Source organism: Ornithodoros turicata, chromosome 9 (assembly GCF_037126465.1).
Source record: "Ornithodoros turicata isolate Travis chromosome 9, ASM3712646v1, whole genome shotgun sequence".
In the NCBI taxonomy this organism is placed as follows: domain Eukaryota; kingdom Metazoa; phylum Arthropoda; class Arachnida; order Ixodida; family Argasidae; genus Ornithodoros; species Ornithodoros turicata.
This window is the reverse complement of record NC_088209.1, coordinates 23,403,536-23,427,927: the sequence shown is the minus strand read 5'-3', so window position 1 is coordinate 23,427,927 and position 24,392 is coordinate 23,403,536. Positions and strand designations below refer to the sequence as shown.

Here is a 24,392-nt window from a genome sequence, read left to right as displayed (position 1 = left end):
TGCTCCTGTGTCGTCTGATAGACGTATTGCAGTATATACCGCTCCACGCAACATAATTATCACTTTCCTCAATCCACTTCCCCCCCTACCGCGATCTCTTATTCTTTAACCGTCCGGGAAGACAAGTTCGTAATGTTACTGAACTTCTCCAATGGTGCCCAGATCCCCGGCGAGCTCGCCGCAGCCGGCATGTGAGAGGGAAGGGGCAGACGCTCGAGAGAGAGCCTGCTGCGCGTCGTCAGAAAAGAGCCCGACTCCGGCGCGGTGACTGTGTCTTGAGTGCGCCGAGGGATTCCGCCGACGGTCGGTCATTGAAACGCCGCATGCGCCAAGGTAAACACTGCATGTTCTCTCAACAAACCTCTTATCACGGCTTTGCTCTGCTGCTGGCGTCTTAGACATGCACAGGTAAAAGATTCGATGTAGCTCGAGGTTAGACTATGCTGCGGTTACAGGGTACGCGTACAGTAAGCGGACGCTGTAATAAGTATTGCACGTGAGAGAGAGAGAGAGAAAAAAAGTGGATAGAAACGAGCCTCAGGAACGGGCTAGGAGGGTAAATATTGCGGAAATGAGCGTACAGCTTCAGACTGTTGTAGTAGCAGACGAGAAGATGTAGCGCAACTGTTGCGGTGTTCCATCCGGAAGTTTAGTTAGTGAAGTTCTTTTTTATTTTTTTATTTTTTTGCAAGGAAACCCATGTTCCTTATCGGAGTGTTTTGCAGCCATCGGGTCCTCATTCATTACCATTTATTGAATTCCCAATCTCACAAGCCCGCCGAAAAGTGTAACACGTTGTGACTAACCATTTTAAAATTGAAAACGGGAAAGCCTATAAATACTTGTTATTTGTAACACGATCACGTGAAAATTGTGCGTGAGCAGAACTCGGGTGGATGCCTGTTTCAAATGATGGTCTTGACAAAGACGCGGTTCATACTGTCAATTTAATTACGTAATGCGGAGTTGTTTTGTAGGTGAGCTGAGCCAGTGTTGCGACGACGTGTTTGCACATGGCACGGGGTAGGACTGTGAATTATTTCGACCATCCATAGTTATTTAAACGTGGGCCGAAGACATCATACCCGCGGGGCTAGAAACAATATTTACCTCCCCGACATTGCTACCGTCCTACATCGGGAGTAATCCCCGGCTGTCTCGTGCTGAGTATATAGGCAGGCATGTTTCGGAACGAGCTACCAAGGCCGGCGCTGTTTCGCTGCAACAAATATGACGATAAGGTTTGCGTTCGTTCTCGTCCTTAAAGAATAGGGTCATACAACCGCAATCGCTTCCGTGTGCTAAGGATTGCGCGTAAATGCAAAACACTGAGCTACACATGGCTGCACTTATACGACTGCGGTTGCAGTTGTGTCTTGTCTTGCACGAAAACTTTTCTATACGAGCAAACAGCAAAAGCACTATGTGAAAACAGGAAGAAAAAAAAACTGTTACACTTAAAAAGAGTATAAATCGTATTTTGCGCTGTTCATTTTTACAAAATACCCGAAAGAAAAGAAAAAGGTAACTCTCGAACGTATTACCGTAAAATACAGAAGAGATAAATACTCTCTCATAGCACCAAGAATGCGCGGGAAAAAAACGAACGAGATAAACTATCGTTGATAGGCTGACAAGTAAATAAAAAATATGGTGAGATTGAATTCGGCACCAGACTAATTTTCTTTCAAGTCTTCAACATCGACAACAACAACAAGCTAGGCAAGGAGAACCGGCGTTTCATATGCACCTATTCAAATCCGACAGGCGCTGCACCCGCTGAACCACGATATAGTTACCTCACTTGCAAGTGTTTAACGCCCACCCTAGGAACGCAAACCTGCTATGCAACGCTCTGCCGCTTTCCACGTGTATTTATGTATTCAGACAAAACACACAAGTCATCTGACCGAATGCAGTCGCACGCAGTTTGACGAGCACTCCGGTACACCTCCGGTACGTCTGCCTCGTTTTCTTTTTCGCGTGTGTGCAATGCGCACACGTCACTTGTCCTCCAAACCCCACTTAATAGCATTGAGTTACTTCGTATCTCGAAGATCGCTAATAAAAATGACATTCCGATAAGCTTCCTGAAACGAAAATTCCGTAAAGCGAGACCATTTTTATGTATACTGCTTGCGACACACTTGTTTGAAATCGACAGCTCGCGGTTTACTATCCTACCTGAAATTCGTATAGGTGCTGCAAGGGTGTTTCTTCCGACTAATAAGCTCGTACGGCATACTGCCCACCCCTAAACCACAACAATGGTTACAGCTCCTTCAAGGGGGTCCAAGCCAATACAGTGTACAGTGAACCCTCGTCATTGTGACCGTGATCGTTCTCGAAAATTTTGGTCATAATGCGGAATTGTCATATTAACGGGGGGATTTGCAGAGATTTCACTGCATTGTTGCCCAGAAGTATGGTTGTAAAGCGCGTATGTCAGGTTAACGGGGGTCATATTAACGAGGGTTCACTGTATACCTTTGAATGAAGATTTCAGACAAGCGACAAGTGTGCCGCAATCAGTACGACAAGCGATACCCTTCGACAAGAAAGCAGTGCGCAGAAAGGGGGAACTATTAATAGGCTGTCAATACCCGGTCTATGATGATAATTAACCCTGTTCGATGTTGCTATGACACATTCAAGCAAGCAGATGCTTAGTAGTACTTATTTAAATTGCCGCTCACTGTACGTAACCGTGTTCACAGCTCAGAGCGAGCCAATTCCGGAAAATAATTAGTTAAGGAAAGGTCGACGCTCCCCATGATACCAACCCTATCCATTTCTGGAGCGGCGACTTGGGTTATCTCCAAAGCTGTGCTGCCTATCAGCGCTACGCGGCGTTATCTTAGCCGCCACGTTCTATATAACATGTCCGGCACAAAATCGCTTTCTTCGTGTATCCTTTTTTTATGCGGCTATATGTAAGTCTTTGAAGGCTAGCTCCACGCAGAGCAAGGACGTTGCAACTTGATATTTCTCTTACATACCCGTTAAGTAGAGCGCTCAATACAAACCTTTTAAGTTTGCAAGCTTTTTTTTTTTTTGCCTTTTCCCTTCTTTCTTTTCGTTTTTGTTTTTCCTCCTTTTTACGGAGACTCACCTTTTCCTATTCGCCCTTTCCTTTCTATTTATTCTTCGTTTTCTTTTGATTTTTTTTTTTAATGGAATAGCATGCCGACCTTGGTCTGGCAGACCTTTCCTTTCAATAAATATATATTCCCCCCCCCCCCTTTTAAGTCACTGTCAAAAGGAAGGTTTCATTAATGATGCACCTATTATGGCTGTCAAGTTCGTAAGTGGAGCATCGCACCGGTTCCGCAGCCAGATAATAAGTCTCAAATTGATAATTAATACCGCAAGGTCGTTTGTTAGTTCCAGCTTGCACCCGTTTACCGGAGAAACAGAATTCAGGAAACTTGATATCACCAAGTGTTGCGAGGTATCCTCATTATACTACGAGAATTCTTATGTGTAGTGTTATGTGATTTATACTTGACTAGTTCCCGTAATCTGAGCCCAAATCACCATTTTGTTCCGCGTTAAGGGGGTATACGGGAGGGAGGGGGGAGGTTATTCCAAGAAAAAGAGGAAATGCCAGCCAAACGCAAAGTCGACTTGCTATTCCATGAAAAAAAAATAAAAAGATTATGATGACTTGATGATGATGAAAAGCAACGTCAGCTGCACTCACAGAACGTCACCGCGTAACATGCTCCTGGCCGGCCATAATCCTGAATGACATCGCTCTCTCCTCCGATTTGTTGAAAACGGGAGGCGTACGCCTTTTGGCGACACTTATGCGGTTATGTTAATTGTCACAAAAAAAAGGCGTACGCCCCGCTCTCTCCTCAAATCAGAAGCAATAACTGTATCATTCGGCGCAGTAGAACAGTAGAACAAATGATGAAAGATGAAAGTCACTGAAAAGGTTAGCCAGCTGTAGGACCCGAACCCACATCTTCTGGATTGCCGGTCCAGGGCTCTACCAATTGAGCTATGCTAACACGCCTCCTCAGCGACTTCCAGGGTGCGTCATCTGAAGGGACAAACCAGCCACTCTCTCTCACTCATCCTCCTTTCAGTCTTACATTTTTGCTCACACATACACACATTCAGTGACTTTCATCTTTCATCGTTAACTCCTTAGGCAATTTGAGACTTTGTATGTATTTGTCCCTTCTATGTTGTTCCAGCCTCAGAACATCAGTTCTTTCATGTTCAGTAGAAGAAACCTTCACAAAACTACGCTTGCACTCAACCGTTCTACAGAATGATCATTTCTGAGTGAAAAGCGCTGGGCGTACGCCTTTCTGTGTACGCATAACTGCACAAGCGTCACAAAACGGCCTAAGCTACCGTTTTCAACAAATCAGCAGAGAAGAGCGATGTCACTTGGTATGATGGGTCGCTCTTAGAACTGAACTTCACCACATAGCACGGTGAATGCAGAGAATGCTACCGTTATTACTCGTGATCTGAAGAAAGTGCTGGGCGTACACCTTTTCTAGCAATTAATAGAACTGCATAAGTGTCACAAAGGTGTGTACGCCTCCTGTTTGCAGCAAATCAGATGAGATCGAGAAGGACGTCATTCGGGATGACGGTTTGCAGGAGCGCGCGTTATTCTTTTTTCCCTAGTGCTCTTTTTTCAGATTGTGCTCAGTACACTCTAAAAACAGAGCTTCACCCCATAGCACGTTGTGAACCAACCATCGCCGCGAATGATAAGATTATCGCATGTGATTCGAATTCGCCTTTTTGTGGCGGTTACCATATATCCAATCAGCCACAAAAAGGCGTACGCCCCTCTCTGTCCTCGAATCAGAAGCGATAACCCTATCATTCGTGGCAATGACTGGCGCACAGCGTGCTATGCGGTGAAGTTCTGTTTTTAGAGTGTAGTATAGAGCAGAATACAAGGTATCGCAGAGGAAAAATGGTGAAGTCTGCCGGCCAAAAACTGTGCGCGACCAAACGCTTTTGGACACTGCAGATAAGCTTTTCTATGCGCCACACTTAACCTCAACATCAAAGCGTATATCTCACAGAACCACACAAAGTTGCTCAAAGATGGCCAAGGCGTCAGACCCAACTTTCTTTTCCCCTCAGATTGTTCCCCCTCGCCGGACACGTCGTTCGGATTAGCGAACCCCGGACTTGGAAACAAGACCCTTAACCACGAAGGCTATAATGACTCACTGGGGAGCTTTCTCCTTACGCTTCCCTTGGAGAGATTGAACAGCAAAGTTCTTCCCGCATGCAGACAGGCCACACGACGATCGACTCGCGGGGGTTCCATTACAGCGTGCAAGTAACGTGCGTTGGAAGGAAACCACCATTTAGCATTTTTGGCCTCCGCGGTGTATACACTTGGCGTGATCGAACCGCGGACGTTTTCCTATCGACATGAAAGATAGACCGATTGTGTGATCGATGCAGGGCTCCTATTTTGGCCCAGCTCGACGAACCGTTTGGTCGATGCATATAATGCTACGAAATAGAGCGTTTCAGATACGGAACTCCCAGTATATGGATCCGTACAAACAATGCAGCGTACAGTCGAGAGTAAACACGCCACAGAAGAAGTGAAAATGCGACAGACGGACGCAACATGTTGTTAGTGTCTTTAGCTCTATAAAAGGCGTTCCTACACATATGCAGACGTGTACATAGACACACGCCCAAGCAGCACAACATCTTGACCCAACATTAGACCAATATTGGCAATGTAGGCCCAATATTAACAAGATCGGACCAATATTGCCAATATCGGTCTAATGTTGGGCCATGATGTTGTGCTGCTTGGGCGGTTATTGCGCTCACCACGAATCGGTGGTTTTCGGTGGTAATATTTTAAACGTCCAAGAAATACCAGCGGCATGGCTGAGCTCGTTGGTAGTATAGCCAAGGTGGTGCTGAAGTCTGGGAGGTGGTAGGTTCGAATCCTACCACCGGCTGCACTGTCTGAGGCTTTTTCCTGGGTTTTCCGAAGACGTTCCAGATATACACTTCCTCCTGAAGTCGGCCCAGGACGCGCATACTAACCCCTCTGTTCCCGCGGAGCTTCACCACACGACACCCTGACAACCAATCCGCATTCCAGAATGGCATCGTTCTCTTTTTCTGATTTGTTAAAATAAATGGGAAGCATACTCCTTTTTTTGTTGAACCTGGATATGTGCTATAGTTGCCACAAGAAGGCCTAAAACTGTATCCGTAACTGCACAAGTGTCAGAAAAAGAGTGACGCCTCCGGTTTTCAACAAATCAGCGCCGATGTCATTGGAGATGACGGTTGGCTACACACCTAAACCGGGGGGGAGGGGGCGAAACAGCTTGCCCTTGTTGGCCACGCACGAGTGGACATCGTCACGACTATAGCAAAGAAAAAAAGAAAGGAAGGGGGAAGATGAGAGTTGAAGGGTGAGGTATAGGCAGGATGAACGATACTGATGAGATGGGAGTGCACTGTGGATGAGTGGTGCACTAGAGGGGTCTTTGCACGAGGCCCGAGGCACCTAAAAGAGAACTTCACCGCATAACACGCAGGTAGCCAACCATCACCCCGAATGACATCGGTCTCTCTCCCGATTCGTTGAAGACGGGAGTCGTACACCTTTTTGTGACACCAATGCATTTGTGTTAATTGTCACAAAAAAGGCGTATGCCCCGCGCTTTCTACAAATCACGAGTGATAAAGGTATCACTATGTATAATGGTTGGCCATCAGCGTGTTATGTGGTATTTTATTTTCTTTCATTTTCTTTACTTCACAGGATATTTAATTGAACTGGAGTAGCCGGCTCTCTCCAAAGCGCCACCATTCTCCATTTTATTTTTCCCTACAACAAACCAGACCAACCAAACCATACCCGTACGTCCTTAAGGTAGTTCGCCAGAGCACATAGCACAGGTCGTTGGTACTGCTTTGGCCAGCTTCCCAGCACCTTCTCAACGCTGAAAGGCTTGTGGTCTAATTTATCCAGGGAGTCTGTATTTTCATAGCACCTAATTAGTCGTGCCTATGTAAGTAGAAAACGACGCAACGAATTTACTTATTCGTTACGTCGTTTTCTACTTACATAGGCACACACAACTAATTAGGTGCTATGAAAATACAGACTCCCTGGATAAATTAGACCACAGACCTTTCAGCGTTGAGAAGGTGCTGGGAAGCTGGCCAAAGCAGTGTCGGCACACGCTAACTTTGCAACGTAATCTCGTGGAAAAGGCAAACAATTGCGCTTAATTGAGAATTAATCATGTTTTCTAACCTATACTACTACAGAACGCAAAAAAAAAAACAAAAAAAAACGAAAAAAGCATATATTGCAAACTAATGCAAACTAGCTTGCACGAATGGGGCTGCATGGCTCTCAGGAACTTGCATCGGGGAACCTTTCACTTCTTTATGACAGAAGGCGAATGACATGCCTTATACTAACCGCAGAAACAAAAAAACAAAAAAAAAATCGACACTACGGATAATAATCGCTACAACGAACAAACGAGTTCGGTAGCGCGTGTACGTCACGCATGGTGCTCTAAGTCTGAAACGCAGGTGTAGTCCATCTAGCACATTTCTCACGACCGCCGTGCATGCATCGCTTTTCCGGCGACTTCCAGGCGTCACTCAAGCTGCGCACGCGGCGTCCAACATTTGTAACCCACTAGCCGGCCGGAAGGCCTTCGAGCAGAGGGTGAACGCACTCACAGTGTAGAGTAACGAAAAAAAAGAAAATAAAGCTAGCTTCTCCGGAGCAGCCGATTGCACAGACCGCGAAGTCAAGGCCCCTTGAAAAAAAAAAGTACGGCAGTTCAGTGCCTGGATGGAACATGCGGGAAGCCCGGATTTAGATCAAGTTCTTTTTTCCTCGCTCTTATAGAGGTGTGAATCGGTGGTGGACCAGAATGGCTGAACGTATGGACGTCTGCTGGTGGTGCAAACTGGGAGGTGTTTATTATGGCTGCAGCCTTTTTCTAGTTTGTGTTCAGGGTGCAAGTGGGAAGTGAGACTTACTCAGTCCCGGAAGTATTCCACGTTTAAACGGAGCATCTGTGCAGCTTTGAGATCACTCAGTAAAAATAGAGGAGTAATAAACGTAGTTTATTTGTGTGTCTTCCGGGAAGTGCTATTGGACTGTTAGGAATGGCAACATTCATAACGAAAGCTTTGCCCGTGAAGGCAAAACAGGCCCCTGGAAGATGAACCGTCAGGGCCTCCTAATCGGGTATTATACCACTCTCGAGATCGCCGCTTACTCATATGGCCTTTCGTGGCAATGGCTGGCGCAGAGCGTGCTATGCGGTGAAATCCTGTTTTTTTGTATCATATTGGTATCATTTGGTAAACTTGGTATCATTGATAGGAGCCGTGAGATGAGTTGTCGACATTTTGTTTAGCACCAGTTTAAAGTGCAGGGAATATTTGCAGTTATTTATCACTGATGGGTGCGTTTGTGATACCAGCTGTGCAGCAGTCCAGTTTTAAAGTGGACTGCTGCACCGCTGGTATCTGCTGGTGCTGCACTGCTGGTATAGCTGGACCGCTATTGCAGGCCCGGAGAAATATAAGGTTTACAACTGCTCGACAGTTTGGTTCAGGCAATACCAGCAGTAGGGCTCCAGTTTTCATATTCGTTTCTCTCCAGGAGACACGTCTACAAAGATAGAAAAAAAAAAGAAAAGAAGCAAGGTCAAGCAACATTAATTACTCGAACTTCCATTGTCTGAACGACTGCAACGGATCACCTCGATGCTTTCCACTGCTCTGTCATTGGGACGCGTTTTTCTTTGTTTGTCTGTGTGTGTGTTCGTCTCTCTCTCCAGCTCCTACATGATAAAACTCCTAGCACATGAGCACACGGCCTTCTATCCTACACCATAAAAACAGAGCTTCACCGCACAACACGCTCCTATCGAACCATCAATCCGAGCGGCGTCGTTCTCTCCGCTGAATTGTGAAGAACGGGAGGCGCACGTCTTTTCGTGACACTTATGCAGCGATGAGAATGTCACAAAAGGCGTACCGCCCTGGCTTTTCACAGAGCGGGAGTGATAACCCTATTATTCTGTGCAATGAATAGCCTTCAACGTGCTATGCGGTGAAGTTGAGTGTATAGCTATATTCCGACATCATTTCTTACAGATATATACGGCGAGGACAAAGTACTTCTAGCCGTTTTTCTTCGTCTACTTTTTCGTTTTCCGGGCCAGTAACTGATCATTGTCCTTAGAAAACATATCTTTTCAGTTAGTTTACATTTTCCTAAAATATCTACTTCCTTGGCATGCAGCTTCAAGCGCTGTGGTGTAGCCGACATCCTTGTTGATGGAGCCTCTCCATATGTTTGTTTCTCTTTCTTCCTTCCATTTCCGCTTTACGCTACAAATTTATAGCGCTCCGCTTTCACTCACACGTCGCGTTACGTCCGTTGAGCAACAACCATGCAATGACCCTTATCCGTCTCAAGGATAGCGGCGACCAGAAATTGAACCGCCATTTAAGTTCCTCGCACGCGAACACTATTCCCGATATAACGTATCAAGCAACAGTACACCCGGTCATTGGAAGAACCGGCTGTTTGAAAGCCCATCAACCCCGCGCGCGGCTTTCAATGTGTATATATTTAGCCAATATCGTACGGGCCGGCACGGCGGTGTAAGCATTTCTGGGCTCTCACTCTGGCCACCGAGAGCATCCGAAAGAAATCAGCAAAATACAGACTGCAGACTTTTATTATAGCGTCCCATAGCGCCAGTATGCGGAGGGTCCTATCAAAGTGACCCTCGACAGTGAGAGATCTTTGCTGCGCGAGTGCTTGAGAGAGAAAACCTTGGAAGTGTTCATTCCGTGAAGCCCTGGTCCAACTTGCGCTAGAGCACCAAATCAAACTTGGCATCTGCTGGCGACACGTATGGAGACAAGACCGAAAATTACCCGCGCAGCGTGACATGAATGACGACGGGACCGTTTGTGTTTTGTGTTTTTCTTTTCTTTTTTTTTTTTTTTCTTGCGCGGTTTTAAAAGTGTCGGGCAACATAAGCGGTATCGTATGACCTCACACGTCTTCCTTCAACTTGCGTTATCCTTTTCTTCTTTTTTTGTATTACACGTCCTCGTATTTCATAAACTGTCAACGCCGTGGGCGCTCGTATACTGAGAACGAACAGAACCCTGTTTTTGTTCTCCTGGCCTATCCCACCCGCTGCGGTGAAGACAAAGTAACTACATGGGAAGAAGGAACGCACACGTACACTCTTGAAACAAAACGGCACCGCGCTGAGAGAGAGAGAGAGAATTACATGAGACGATGATATGGCGATGACTTCCGCTCATTGAGCAGAATGCTACCCCATTGTTATTGGGCTGAACCGCGCTGAAATGATAACTAGAGCGCGGATTTTTAGGCAGTAACAGGTAGCGCTCTTCGTCGCATAAATCTTTCTAGGCCAACCAACCTTGAGAATCGTATCGCTTTATCTTCCGATTGGAAGGAAAGTTGATACATTAACAAGGTGTGCACCCCCTTCCTCAGCTTATCGGGAGACTGAGTGATATCATCCGCGATGATGACTGGCATACTGCTTGCTATGCGGTCAAGAGTCCCCCGTTAGCGCCTAAGAATCCGCTCTCTAATGATAACAACAGTCTAAAAACAAAGCTTCACCGCATAGCACGCTCCGCGCCAACCATGGCCACGAACCAGTGCCACGAACGATAAGGTTATCGCTTCGGATTCGAAGAGACAGGAGCGCGTACGCCTTTTTGTGTCAATTATCATTAGAGATTATCACGAACCTCTCGAGGTTCGAATCCGCAAAAGTCCGCGAAATTCGAACTTTTCTTCGGAAAATTCGAAAAAGTTCGCAGAAGTTCGACTTCGGCTGCGCATGCGTATCGTATCGTCTTCAGCGAAGCTATGAAACGAAAATGATGACAATGCAATACAATACAATGTTTATTTATTCAAAAATTCCAATAAAGAATCTTGTAAGAGACGGCTAGGACCGCTAACGCAATGGTAATGCTAGATCGTTTTCCCTTGAGTTCAGTAATCTAATCTCCTCCCTCACGGATAGGCCGACAGTTGGGGATGAGACGATATCGCTATCCTTCCCACTATATTGATCATTCCGAAATTAGCGATGTTTTTTATCGAATCTTGATAGATCGATATTTTTCTTGCTGGTATCGATATACGTATATACTGGGAAGGAAAATCGTCAAGGTGTACCCATATATAATATAAATACTTTCCTAAGGATAAATTATCGACATTTTAATCGACATTCTAATCGGTCTATATCGATATTTTATCGCGTCAATATCTTCAGTTTGCCCCAATCGAATGTTGGTAAATATCGATATCTTTCTTGAGGATATCGATTTGATATCGAGAAGTACCTGTATTAATTGAGTAATATATTCGTATATCCTGTACAACATCGATATTTTTGTCGCGCATAACGACGTATATGTCGATAAACTACCGATATTTTTAATTTTACATTCTGATCGATGTTTATCGATACCCTGTTTCGGATATCGATATTTAGCGGCATTCAAAATTTTGCCCCTACACCCGACAGCCATATTTGTACTATATCGTGCGCTGTCAGACTTGCCACGGTATGAAGCACATGCACGTTGTATTTACAAAAATTGCGTTTTTCTATTCTTCCCCGCCGCATATTAATAATAAGCGAAAAGCTCGCGACCCATCAGCCTCACTAGTATCGTTTAGATAAGACCGTCTGCTACATCAATCAACTTCGTCGGGCCGCACACAAAAAAAGAAAGTCGTTTGTCTAGCTAGCTAGTGTTTTATTGATATTATTATTATTATAAGGTCGGTCACGTCAGAGGCTTTTAATCTTCCTTCTCCTTTTCCGCCGTCCCTGCATTATCGCAGACGCTCAAAAGAACGGCAGGATTGATCGCTGGTCGGCGGATTTCCCGAAGTGGACATGCCACGCGTGTATGACCCATCCCGCCCATCTCATGCCGCAGTTTAATGTAGTACGCAAAAAACACAGCCCTGTATACCTGGACCAGACACGTAATTAACCTGTTCTAAGCAATGAGCCGTACGGCATACCAAATTAGCCTCTTGAAGGAAAATCCTACACGTATGGAGAAAGTAAATGAAGCTACTGAATGAAGAGGTGAACACTTGGAGTGCGCGAATGTTCTTTATTTTTTTTATTTTTTCAGTACGCGCGGCAAAATTTGACGTTAAATGGGGAAGAAAGAAAAAGCCTGATAGTTTAAATGATTTTTGAATACGCACTTTTGCTCGTGCATTGGTTTCCATTTGTTTGCAACATGTGAAAAAAAAAAAAAAAAAGCAGTTGTCTCTATATGGTATATTGAACTTATTTCATTGTCAGATGATCTTTTATTATTTCATTTCCTCACTCTTAAAAATGAACTTCACCGCATAGCACGCTTCTAGCCAACCATCATCTCGAATGATATCGTTATCAGCCATGATTTGTTGAAAACGGGAGGCGTACGCCTTTTTTGTGACACTTATGTGTTCATAATTGTCACAAAAAAGGCGTACGCCTACCGTTTTCGACAAATCATGGCAGATAACGATATCATTTGAGATGATGGTTGGCTAGGGGCGTGCTATGCGGTGAAGTTCATTTTTAAGAGTGCAAAACACGCTCTAAAAACATAACTTCACCGCATAGCAGGCTGTGCGCCAACCATTACCGCGAATGATACCGCGAAGGGTTATCGCTCTTCTTTCGAGGAGCGTGGGAGGCGTACGCCTTTTTGTGGCAATAGACCTCTCCCTATTTGTAAACAATTGACGTCATAGTGTTCGACAGCGCCACCAATTTGGTGGAGTTGAACTACTCTCGAAGCCAGGGGCGAACAAGGACGCGCATGAAAGCCACGGTCTTGAGGGGACTACGATGGTCCCTGAAAGGGACGCGACCTTCGACTTTACTTTTCTTTCAATAGGGGGCAGCGAACAAGTGCCCATTCGTGGAACCCAGCCCTCACCTTCCGATTTGTTTCGGTTTCAGTCTGTCTACCAACGTCATGACGACGTTTCTCGTGAAGAGGTCTATTACCATATATCCAAATTGCCACAAAAAGGCGTACGCCCCTCTCTCTCCTCGAATCAGCAGCGATAACCCCATCATTCGTGGCTATATTCTTAAAAATTAACTTCACCGCATAGCACGCTCCTAGCCAACTATCATCTCGAATGATATCGTTATCAGCCATGATTTGTTGAAAACGGGAGGCGTACGCCTTTTTTGTGACACTTATGTGTTCGTAATTGTCACAAAAAAGGCGTACGCCTCCCGTTTTCAACAAATCAGGGCTGATAACGATATCATTCGAGATCCTGGTTGGCTAGGAGCGTGCTAGGCGGTGAAGTTCATTTTTAAGAGTGTGGAACCATAAGCTTTTGTGCGCAACCAATCACAGAGACGTAGCATATGGATGACCTGTTTCAGATATGATAAGATGTCACGGGATGAGTGTCAACGATGAGATATGACTAGCTTTTACACACGTTCTCTGTACGCTATAACACGGCTTAATGTTATGTGGCGAAGTTCCGGTTTTTAAACGTGCAGCAGTAAGGACTGGTAGTGGCCACGTCACTGGAACATTCTCTGTGGTCAGAATTTTCGTCACGTAGATGGCAGTGCGACTGGCAGTGTTGCCGTGATGGAGCTTCCAAAGAGTTCGCCATCTACGTCTGGGCACGGTTGACCTTCTCTCTGAGACTTAAGACGACAGTCCCGTAGTTAAATTGCTTTTCCTTGAGGCACCGGACTCCTTATAACAGACACCCTACCACAGACAGACCAGATAGATGCCGAACCTCGTACATGATATAACTTGAAAACAAAGTGGCCATATGTTGACTTTAGTGGTTTGCGCAGCCCTAGGAGAGGCGCAGCAAAAATGAATTGCAAAAAATTGTTGTTGACTTTGTTGGGGAAAATAATGGCAATGTGTAAATTAAGGATACGTACAAGGAAGTAGTGGGCTAAAACGTTAAGGAACATGGGCTTTTTCGTGACGCATCTAATAATAATATAATAATCTTATTGCACTAGATTCATACATGGACACAAAACAAAACAGGACGGCCTATGACTTTCGGCATGTGGACCGTTCTCCATTGAGCAACACAAAAAATTGACTTCATCTTCGGGCATTGGACCACACGCAGTAGTTTTAGAATCCCATCGTTAGCGCTAAATTTTTGGTCACGTGGTCCCATAAAACTACGGACGGACCTACACGGCAGTTGGTCCCATAAAGATGTCGTTTTAAAAGTCCTTTCTCATTGAACGTTGAATAAATTCGCAGACGGTCGAGACGGACCGGAAGCAGACGACAAGCTTTGTTTTCTATAGACCTCTCCCTGTTCGTAAACTAATAACATCAGTGTGTTCGACAGCGCCACCAATTTGGTAGAGTTGAACTACGCTCGAAGCTAGGGGGCGAACAAGGTCGCGCCCGGAAGCTAAGGTCGTGAGGGGATTACGATGGTCCCTGAAAGGGACACGACCTTCGGTCCTACTTTTCTTTCAGTAGGAGGCAGCGAACAAGTGCCCATATATGGAACCCAGACCTCCCCTTCCGATACGTTTCGGTTTCAGTCTGTCTACCAACGTCATGATGACGTTTCTCGTGAAGAGGTGTGTCTATTCGCCTCTCCAGCTGGCTGCTTTGACCCGCTTTGACCTTGATGCTGGTGGGGACACTTCCTCCTCTAGACGCACATTTCGCGCGCGCTTCTTTGCGACAATCAAGCATGTGGGGCTAAAGCGGAATTTTTACTATTTTTTTAGACTATTTCTGTTGCGATACTGTGCATAGTGTTTGTTGGGTCTGTGGCAATCCGTGGAGGACTCCAAATTTCTGTAAAAAAATGTGCGGTTCGCTTGGCAGTTTTCAAGGTTCAACTGAAAAAATAAATTTCCTCAATTAAAAATTGTCCAAAGCTTTCCTAAATAGCGGTAAAAGTTCCCAGAAGATAATTGCCGAAAGTCCCACAATCCTCCGACAAGCACGTTGCCAGTTAGATTTTTTTTTTTTTTGATCACTTCAGATGAAACACCCTGTGTATTCAGAAACACAAATTATTTAACTCATCCATCCTGTTCATTTTTGTGTTCTTTCTTTTCCAATGCATTCGATTCGATAGAACTGAGAACAGAATCAACAAGTAATTCACGAAAAAGCCAATGAGTGCCAGTGCCTCGGCTCGTTTGCCTATATCGAGAACAGCAATATACTAAACGTATCAGAGGCGTAAACTGATCGAAAGTATTCACGCGGAGAAAGCATTTGACTGCGGCTTTCTGTGCTTCTGTACTGACCAGCACTATGGGCTTTGCAAGTACAAGTCCGTGATTAAATGAAGCTCTAACTAAGAAGAATTAAAGGGAAACAACAGACGCACGAAAAATCTGCAAAATTGGGAACCGTACAAAGTGCTGAGAATTAACCAGATGGCGCCACTTGGGAACTCAAGAGTGAAGAAAACGAAGAAAAAATTAGAATGCAGGCAATTACACTCTACTTTTTAAATACACATACTCTCTCTCTCTAAACCATTTTTATATTTCATGACCGAATAAAATAATGCACATTTTGTGACCCCGCCAAAGCTCCAGTTGCACACAAGGAACAACAGCGTTGAAAGCATTGTGTACCAACGAAACTTGTAGGCGAAGGTAAATAATTATGCGAGCAAAATGCGTGTGAACCGAAAAACGGCTGAAGAAAAGGGCTCGCTACTGAGGAATGAGGATCCTCCTCGGGGTAGACGACGACACGGCAACATCTCATGTTCAGGACCCATTAACGCGGGTATCCGAGAAGGATCTCCGGTTCGAAGACAAGGCGCAACCCTTGTTCGCGATCGCCGTCTGCACAACGCCTCATTTCGGTCCCCTGCTGGAAAATGAGGAGGTTCGTGGGTTTCGTCGCAAACGATGAAGTCAACACAGCGTACTACATTGTATAAGGCGCTGAGTCAGTCGTCTGTCTCCGTCAATCCATGCGGTTTCTTTTGAAGAAGTCAGCAGCGGCCGCTTATTTCGCCCCGACTGCTGCTGTCGGCACATGGGGCAAGTATATAAGGTTGATGAAGATGCCATTGTGTGCGTATATATGACTGCAGAATGTGAACAGGGTCAACCGGCGTGTGGTTTCTAAGGAAGCGTATAGTTTTCTGCAGAAATGCCAGAATGTTGCTCGGGAGTTTCTTGCGCCGACTTCACAGTGAACTGTGCCGACAACTGAATTGAATGAATCTTGAACGAATTTAGTATAGAGACGAATAGTTTAGAGACGAATCCACAATTTTCCGAATCCGATTCGGAATCCGAATCCAAAGGAAGGTTCTGCAAATTCACGAATCTTACGAATCTCGAGTCTCTCGAATCCTTTCTTAAAAAAGAATTTAGAAAGTAAAAAGAAAAAAAAAACACCTCTACTGAAAAATGTTTTAAAGCAGAATTTGATATCTTTGCTTTAATGAAAAACAAATTAAATAATAATTCACTTTCAGGAGAAAAGAAACCCATGTACTTCTTCTTAAATGTAATTTATTTAACGTGTTGTTCATCGACTACAGGAAATACATAAGCTCTCCAGTCTGAATTATTAAAAAAAAAACAGTAAGAAACAATCAAAAGCAAAACCATATTACTTTTAGGTAGGACTTTAGGTAGGTATAAACGCGTAGGACAGGTAGCTCTGTACGTCTACTGTATTTATCACACAGGAAGACCTTGACCCTACACTCTAAAAACTGAACTTCACCGCATAGCACGCTCTGCGCCAACCATTGCCACGAATGATTGGGTTATCGCTTCTGATTCGAGGAGAGAGAGAGAGGCGTACGCCTTTTTGTGTCAATTATCATATATCCAAATTGACACAAAAAGGCGTACGCCTCCCTCTCTCCGCGAATCAGAAGCGATAACCGTATCATTCGTGGCAATGGTTGGCGCAGAGCGTGCTATGCGGTGAAGTTCAGTTTTTAGAGTGTATTGTGGAAGAACATTGCGTGGAACTTCCCCATGACTTACTAAATTTCCAAAGCTTCAGGTACTACCACACCGGAAAAGTAATCGATTACTGAGTAATCGATTACTCCGAAAAGTGACTGATTGCTCGAAAAATTACTAAAAAAGTAATTGATTACAAGTAACGCAATTCCTAGTAACGCGTTACGCACAAGTCTGCGCCTGGATAGCTTGACAGACGAGGCAGGATTTCGAGCGGATTGATTGATTATTTAAAAGAAAACCAGGGAGAAATTGAACTTGTGTCTCCTGACTAGTTCTGCTACTCCCAAAACAAAACAACAAACAAACATACAACCCGAAACAAACAAAAGTACATTCGAGCGGCGTTAAATGCCCGCTCATTGCTCCTTTAAAGAAGCGTTAACTGGCGCACGATCTAATTTTTTTTATCTTTTTGTGTCACGCGAGAAACAGATGCCAAGAGCGAATAACTCGACGTCTTTTTCGCGCGTCCCCGCTGTCTAAAGCAAGTTTCGATAAGCAAAAGCGGCGGGTTTGTCTTTCTTAATGTCGCGTGATCCTAATTATTTTTAGCCGCGGAGTGTGGCGCCCTCTTGGACCACTTCCTTCGTATAGACAAAAGTCAGTGAAAAGTACGCAGACTTTTTGGAGGCGGCCTCGGTTCACGAGAACCATATGGGGGGCAGATGGCACAAGGAGAGTAACAAGAACGATTTCTCCAAATTCTTGTCACTCAGGGAGGAACGGTCCAAGCGAGGCGCCTCGCGCGAGACAACGAGAGAGTTTCGTGGCCTGAATAGAAAGGGAGAACGAAAGGGACGTGAGAAGCCCCTTTCGTTTCATCTAGAGACGGTCCTATATAACAAAATGGATACTTTTTCCCTTCCGAGTGTCGTCTGCTTTATTATTTCACTTTTTCTTTACTTTGGATCAACCGTTCACTTGTAACTTTTTGTGTTTACTTATTAAGGTCTAGTTGGTTAATTGGAATTTGCTCTACTTGGAGGGAAGTGGAAAGGGATCTACTTTATAAATGCTTGCACAGTCCGGGACGGGGGGGCCCCCGCGCAAGGCTATCACAGAACAGATTGCGGTTTCGTTGTCTGCTTCGGAAGATGTTGCTAAGAAACTGCACCAGGACAATGCCACTTCGTTTTATGTCACATATTCTAAACAATAGCAGCACACAAAAACTGATGCAGGCCAGCAGGCTGGCGCTGCCCCAGTGCCAGTTGAATATAGATAATGAATGACTGTGATGGAAATCGCAGTTCAGATTATCAAAGCACGGTGGAGGGGTACGCTGATGACAGAAACTCCCAAAGTGAGACCTTGGTGTGGTGCATATGAGCAGGGCTGAATCAGGGGCCCAGCAGCAGCGAAAGGAAGCACTCCAGGTTCTTAGCAACCACGGGGAAGCAGAAATCACGTTTCGATCATATTATACCTGTTGTAAAGTGTACGTTTCGAGTTCTTGTTCAGTTACAAGTACACTGAATTGCGAAAGGTGCATGGACCCGTGTCACTGTTTACCAATGTACTACTGTTACTACTGTTACAGTTACTACTGTTTTTTCTTAACGCACTGACTCAGCATTCGGTTCATGGACGTTATTCGGAATTAACAGCACTCCTAAAAAAACTGGACTGGGACACATAGCGTCATCCTAACAATGCAGTCAATCATTCAGAATGACATGGTTCCTTCCCTCGGTTTGCGAGAAAAGGTACGTCTTTTTGCGCGTCACAAAGTCATATACGAACATCTCACTTCGTGAGAAGCACTTCATTTCCCACGTGCATTATTGCGAAACAGGATCACAAGAGTCCCAGCGTATTATCGTTAAGCCTCCGAAAGTAACGCAAAAGAGAGGTCGGAATCCATCAATTAACGATTGGAAAGAGCTGCCGCGCGACTTGGCTATTTTCCCATCATTCATCATTCCACCGACGAAGGGAAATCAACGACGAATTCAGAGCTAATCCTCGTTGAAGCAAGTCGGCTAATTAGTTTGTAACATGCTCTTTTTTTTTTTTTTTTTTCGATCAGTTATCGACCAGCATGTCATTAAAATTCACTCTGCACGCTGTGTCACCTGCAGCTGAAACACCGCGTTCGCCGCACCGGCCCATAAGATGAAGCGAGATTTTCTGGAATCTACAAGAAACCTGTTGCATGTACAAGCACTGCGTAAGTAAGTACACATTGTGTACACTATTACGTTCGGTCTCCACGCATGACAGGAGGTAAACTGTGGTGAAGCCACGTGACGTGTCTGTCCAATCACGAGGCAGCAATAAGATGTCCTTCTAAGGAAAGGCCACGTGCGTCTCAACCTTGATCCGTTATACCGCCTGCCCCAGTAAGGTCGGGAGCATCAAAAATATTTGGGGAGGGGTCCTATGGGGACTTTACATGGGGGAGGAGGATTTCTTCCTTGCTTCCCTCTCCCAAATGTGCCACCAAAAGGTACGATTTCGGGGAGGGGGGGGGGGTTGAACCCCCTATAAATCCCCTTGGCTGCGCCACTGACCTGAGGGATCCGTCTTATAGGTCCAGTTCTTTTCGTAATCTACACGAATGACTTGCAGAATAATCTTGCCTATTCAATCAGACTGTACGCAGATGGTTTTGTGACGTACCGCGAGATCCATAGCCTATCAGACTGTGCTGCTCCTGGAAAAGATTTAGAAAAGTTATCTGCGGATTTTTGAAGGGGTGCTCGCTTATATCTGATCGTGTTCTTTTTTCTTTTCTTTTTTTGCGTGTGTGTGTGTGTGTGATCACACACTTATGACAAATGACATAGTTTATTTTTGTATCCTCGTTTCCTTTGCTACCCCCCATCCTTATACCATGTGTCTCAAAAGAGACTTTAAATTAAATGACCAGTCTGGCCTTTCCCCAGGCACGCGAAACTGGAGAAAGAGAGGAGACTGAAACTGGAAACTCTCCGGAAACTGGAGAGCTGCGCAGAAAGTTGTCCTACTTGGACAGCGTGGGATTTGCCTGATTCCTCCCGATTATCCCCCCATCATTTTCGAATCAATTTGGGTTCAACACGATTTGTCCCCGGGTTCCAATTACATAACCAATCACAAACCTGAATCTTGCATGGCGTCCCCTATGTCGTCTCAGCGATTTGTGCACATTTCATGCTTCAACGTACGATGCTTGTGACGATAACTCGCGAAGAATGCACGTTTGACCAATACGTGCACCTTTAAGGAAACATCTCTCGTCAAGATGGTGCATCAATTCATCGGATATGACTCGATGTGGATGTTACAGCTCAGTGGCGTTACCGCTTGAGACAAGTTGACTCTCCCAGATGCTATCACTGCCGTGCTCTAGAAGAACTAAGCACGTTCTTCTTCATTGCCCGCACTACCAACCTTCCCGCACCGCACCATCCGGGTCTCTCAATCCCTCTCGCCCCCCCCCCCTCTCTCTCTCCCTCTCTCTCTCAAAATTGCTTGGTCCCTGGCCAAATCCCGCCCACCAACGCTCCGCCCTCAAAGCTCTTTTGACCTCTTTGGGCACCATAGGGCTTCGATCCTTATTGTGAAGGGGGCTCGTTATTTCATTCCCCACATCACCACCAGCAATGAGGTAGAGTATCGCCCATGGCGACGAAATTCCCCATTCATCATCTCAATATCAAATTGTTGTTTGAGGCTTGCTGGACACTGAGAAAGGAGACGAAAAACGACAACACAAAAATGTGTCAATAACACCTGATCTTACCCCGAATTACGGATTAAAAATTGCACCGCATTTTCCCCGCCCTTCCTCCAACCAAACTCCGCGAAAGGCATTTAATCCGAAAAAAGTCGGACCCTACCCAGAGGGAACTCTTAAAAAATACTCCTCATTAACCTCGAAGTGAATTCTCGGAAATACTGAAGAGGATCCGCAACTCACCGATCGACTAATGCGTCTACTCTTACGCAGCTGCTTTCGCGTGAACTGCCTCGCAGGTTGCAGAACAGCAAACCAGAGTGTCGCTTAACCGGTAGGGCGTTCATATTCCAGGTGTCGCGTCCGGAAAGCAAGGCGGCGGGCCCGGTCAGCGTGCTTCCTTCATCGAGCTCCCTGGAGTCACTTCAGCACTTTCAGACGTGGCCAGGAGTAGAGAGCTCAAGAGATGGGGTACACGGTGTGGCTGGGACTTTTGCTCTTCTTCTACAGCGACACCGTCCGACAGACGACGGCTGCTGACATCATAGCCCAGGTAGGCGCAAGGAGAGGATATCAATTGACAGTTGCGGCTTCAGCAGCAAATTGATTGTACCCAGGCAGCAAAATGTACTGAAAGCCGAGTGCAATAGGGGTGGACGAGTAGGTGGAAGGCCTTGAACAGACTCGTGAAACTAAGGAACATTGATAAGACACATACCGTCCACCCCTATTGCACTCGACTTTCAGTACATTGTGCTGCTTGGGTAATATTTACGCACCCAACCAGCACACCGTCACAGGTATCTTGTCAGGGAAGCGATGGTCTGCGTACCAGGTACGCCAGATAAACAACCTTCAGCCACCCGTGCACTTCCATGAATTTTCACTTTTAATACAATGTACTAGACTGTGTAGATGCAGCTGATAAGGTAAAAACAACGCATGAAACCTTCCCTCGGGACAAAGGTTGCCTTAGATTACAGGTGGTTGCAATAAAGAGCCAGACCGCTATCTCACCGACATATTTTTTAACGTTTGCTTGAGTTACGTTTATCGTAATGTCGCATTAATTTCGTAGCAGCTAGAAAGTGGAACTACATCGATGTTACGCTTATATTAAATAAACGTCACAAAACGTGGTATAACGTGACGCTTAATGTTATTTTGCTGTGCTATCTACCGTCATGCGTTACACAACTTGACCTTGAACCCCCCCCCCATCCAAAAAGGAACTGTTTAAAAGAAAAAAATAATCCGACACGCTTGCGAAACAAGACTACGATAGTGGAATTTTGTGACACCGAAGAAAAAAAAAACATAGGTGTACGTACTTCTATGTACTTTCGGAGCGCATTGGGTGTTTCTGCAAGTGAAATGAACAATCTGAAATAAACCTACAGTATACCAACTCTAACATGGGTACATGTTAAGGCGGACTCATGTGGTCTAGTTAACTTTCGCTTCCGGAGAGAGTTGGCTGCACCGTCACAAACTTGTTTTCTTCGCTTTGCTTTTCTCCCGCGCTTTAAGGAAGTAATGTAATCGGCGCCAGCGTGCAGAACATGCTAGAAAACGACATAGCCATTATTTTCATTCGCAGGGATCTGGAAAACTGCAGTAAGCTTGTCGAATTTGTTGATTGCAATCAATTCCCCGACTGTTACTGTAGGGAATGTCATCATTTTGGCCCAAATATCGCGGGCGGGTGTGCCGAGAGAAGCGATTTTGCTGCATCTCCCATAGACTCCCATGTATTAAAAATTTAACAATCTTTAATTCGCCAAAAATCAGTGGATCCCGTCAGGCTTTCAAAAATATGTAATTCCCTAGATAAACTCGGGGGGAACACGCATGTACCTGTTTCGTGTAGAAATTTAGCGAGGTTTACGAGAACCCTGCGAACAAAAATTACCCATAGACTTTCTTAAGAAGTGAGTCCGCCTTCATAAGTGGTGTTCATGATCAGAAGTGGTGTTGACTTGTTCCGTGATGCTCTTTACGTGGGAAGAAAACGCATGATTATACACTTTCATTCCGCAACATGCGTTTCCAGATTTTTTCTTTACCCTATCATCATGATGATCATCATCCGCGACATGCGTTGCCAACTTAGAAGCCTCGGAAATCGCTTCAGATACCTCGATTGTCTCGCTTTTATCCCTCACTGTGTCTATGTCCGTGCACAGAAGCTCACGTCTTCGCGGAAGTAGCAATAGAAGAATGCAGCAGGAAAACTTTTCCCTGGCTGCAAACAGTTGGGTTAACGAAGTCAACGGGAGGCTGGGGAAGGGGGAAAAGGTCCAGAAATTGGTCGTCGAAGGTGGGCATCGCAGAGGGGATTATTGTGATCCCCAGAACAAACTGAAAGAAACAGGTCGTTAGGGGAGTTTTCACGCTTCGTTGCTTCCGCCCGACTCCACGCGGAAGTCAGCCGTTCTGTACCAATTATCCACTCCCCTTCAAAGTTTCAACCTCCTCCCGATATACGGCTGAAATTACCTGGAACCCAGGGCGCAAACGTGAGAGATAAACCGGCGCTGGCGACACCAGAGGAAGGCACGGCAGCGGAACTGCGGTCAATTGCGCTGATGGGTAAATAATACGGACTGCGCACCTTTTCTGACACGAAGTGTCGGGGAACTAATTGTTCACAATTAGAGCGGTGCAAGAACTCTGTTTGCATTCTTGTATTTCGAAAACGGAAATTGAAAAGAGGAAAACACCCAAGCAGCACAATGTACTGAAAGTCGAGTGCAATAGGGGTGGACGGGTAGGTGGAAGGCCTTGAACAGACTTGTGAAACTAAAGAATATTGATAAGACACATACCGTCCACCCCTATTGCACCTGACTTTCAGTACATTGTGCTGCTTGGGCATGGACTACATGGTTAGGTATAAAGTACAATTTTTTGAAATATGTAGTAGTAAAAAATTTGCTGCACTGTGCCAAAGAGGGACATTGTCGGCGGCAAATTTGTAGCGAAACTCCTTTTGAAATGTTATTATAAGTTCATTATTGATAGCTTTTTAATGTTTTGTGAAAAGTTTCGTTCCCTTTTGTTTTTCTTTTCTTACTCTGGTGGGTAGACAATCTCAACGCACAGCATACACAGACTGGCGATCACGCGGTGGTGGCGTTGTCACGTACTGTCACGTGGCCTTAATAAGCGACGGACGGACATACACCGTGGTTAAAATTTCCTACATTTTGCGTCCATTTGATGTTGTGCTTCAGAGGACGATTTCGTTCCCACTGACCTGGGTTTGAATCAGGGTTCGAATCCGGGCGTCGGCTGTGCTTGCTGTCTGGATGTTTTCCCTGGGTTTTCCTCGGACGCTTTGAGGCAAATGTCGGCACAGTTCCCTGTGAAGTTCGCCCAGGACGCACGATCCCCTCCCCCCTGCGACAATCGTGACGTTGGCCGCCAGAGCATGGCCAGTTCCATCACCACCACCATTCCTTATAAGGTCACTAAAGTACAAACATTTCCCCTTGCGGAATGAAAGATGACATTACCTTAACATCAACACTAAAGGAACGGAACTCATCGGTTGGGTCGTTCATGATTTATGAGCAAAAGAAACCGCAATTTACGCTTTCCCTCCTCCTCTCTTTCTCAAGAAGGCCGACAATGCGTAGCGGACCCTG

At 45.4% G+C, this 24,392-nt stretch overlaps 1 protein-coding gene and 1 long non-coding RNA gene across 5 annotated transcripts in view; one reads left to right on the top strand and one right to left on the bottom strand.

Moving 5' to 3' along the window:
• Positions 1–21,318, bottom strand: part of LOC135368400 (uncharacterized) — a 214,934-nt gene extending 193,616 nt beyond the window's left edge. For both annotated transcript variants that reach the window (XR_010414769.1, XR_010414767.1), the window contains exon 1: positions 20,986–21,318. This is a non-coding gene — a long non-coding RNA (uncharacterized LOC135368400). The remainder of the gene's footprint in view (positions 1–20,985) is intronic.
• The window catches only part of LOC135368392 (collagen alpha-1(VIII) chain-like), a 51,664-nt gene continuing 27,502 nt past the window's right edge, over positions 231–24,392 (top strand). For all 3 annotated transcript variants that reach the window (XM_064601610.1, XM_064601611.1, XM_064601609.1), the window contains exons 1-2: positions 231–333; positions 21,097–21,295. In XM_064601610.1, the coding sequence (XP_064457680.1) occupies positions 21,209–21,295 (87 nt within the window). In that variant the 5' untranslated portion in view covers positions 231–333; positions 21,097–21,208. The remainder of the gene's footprint in view (positions 334–21,096; positions 21,296–24,392) is intronic.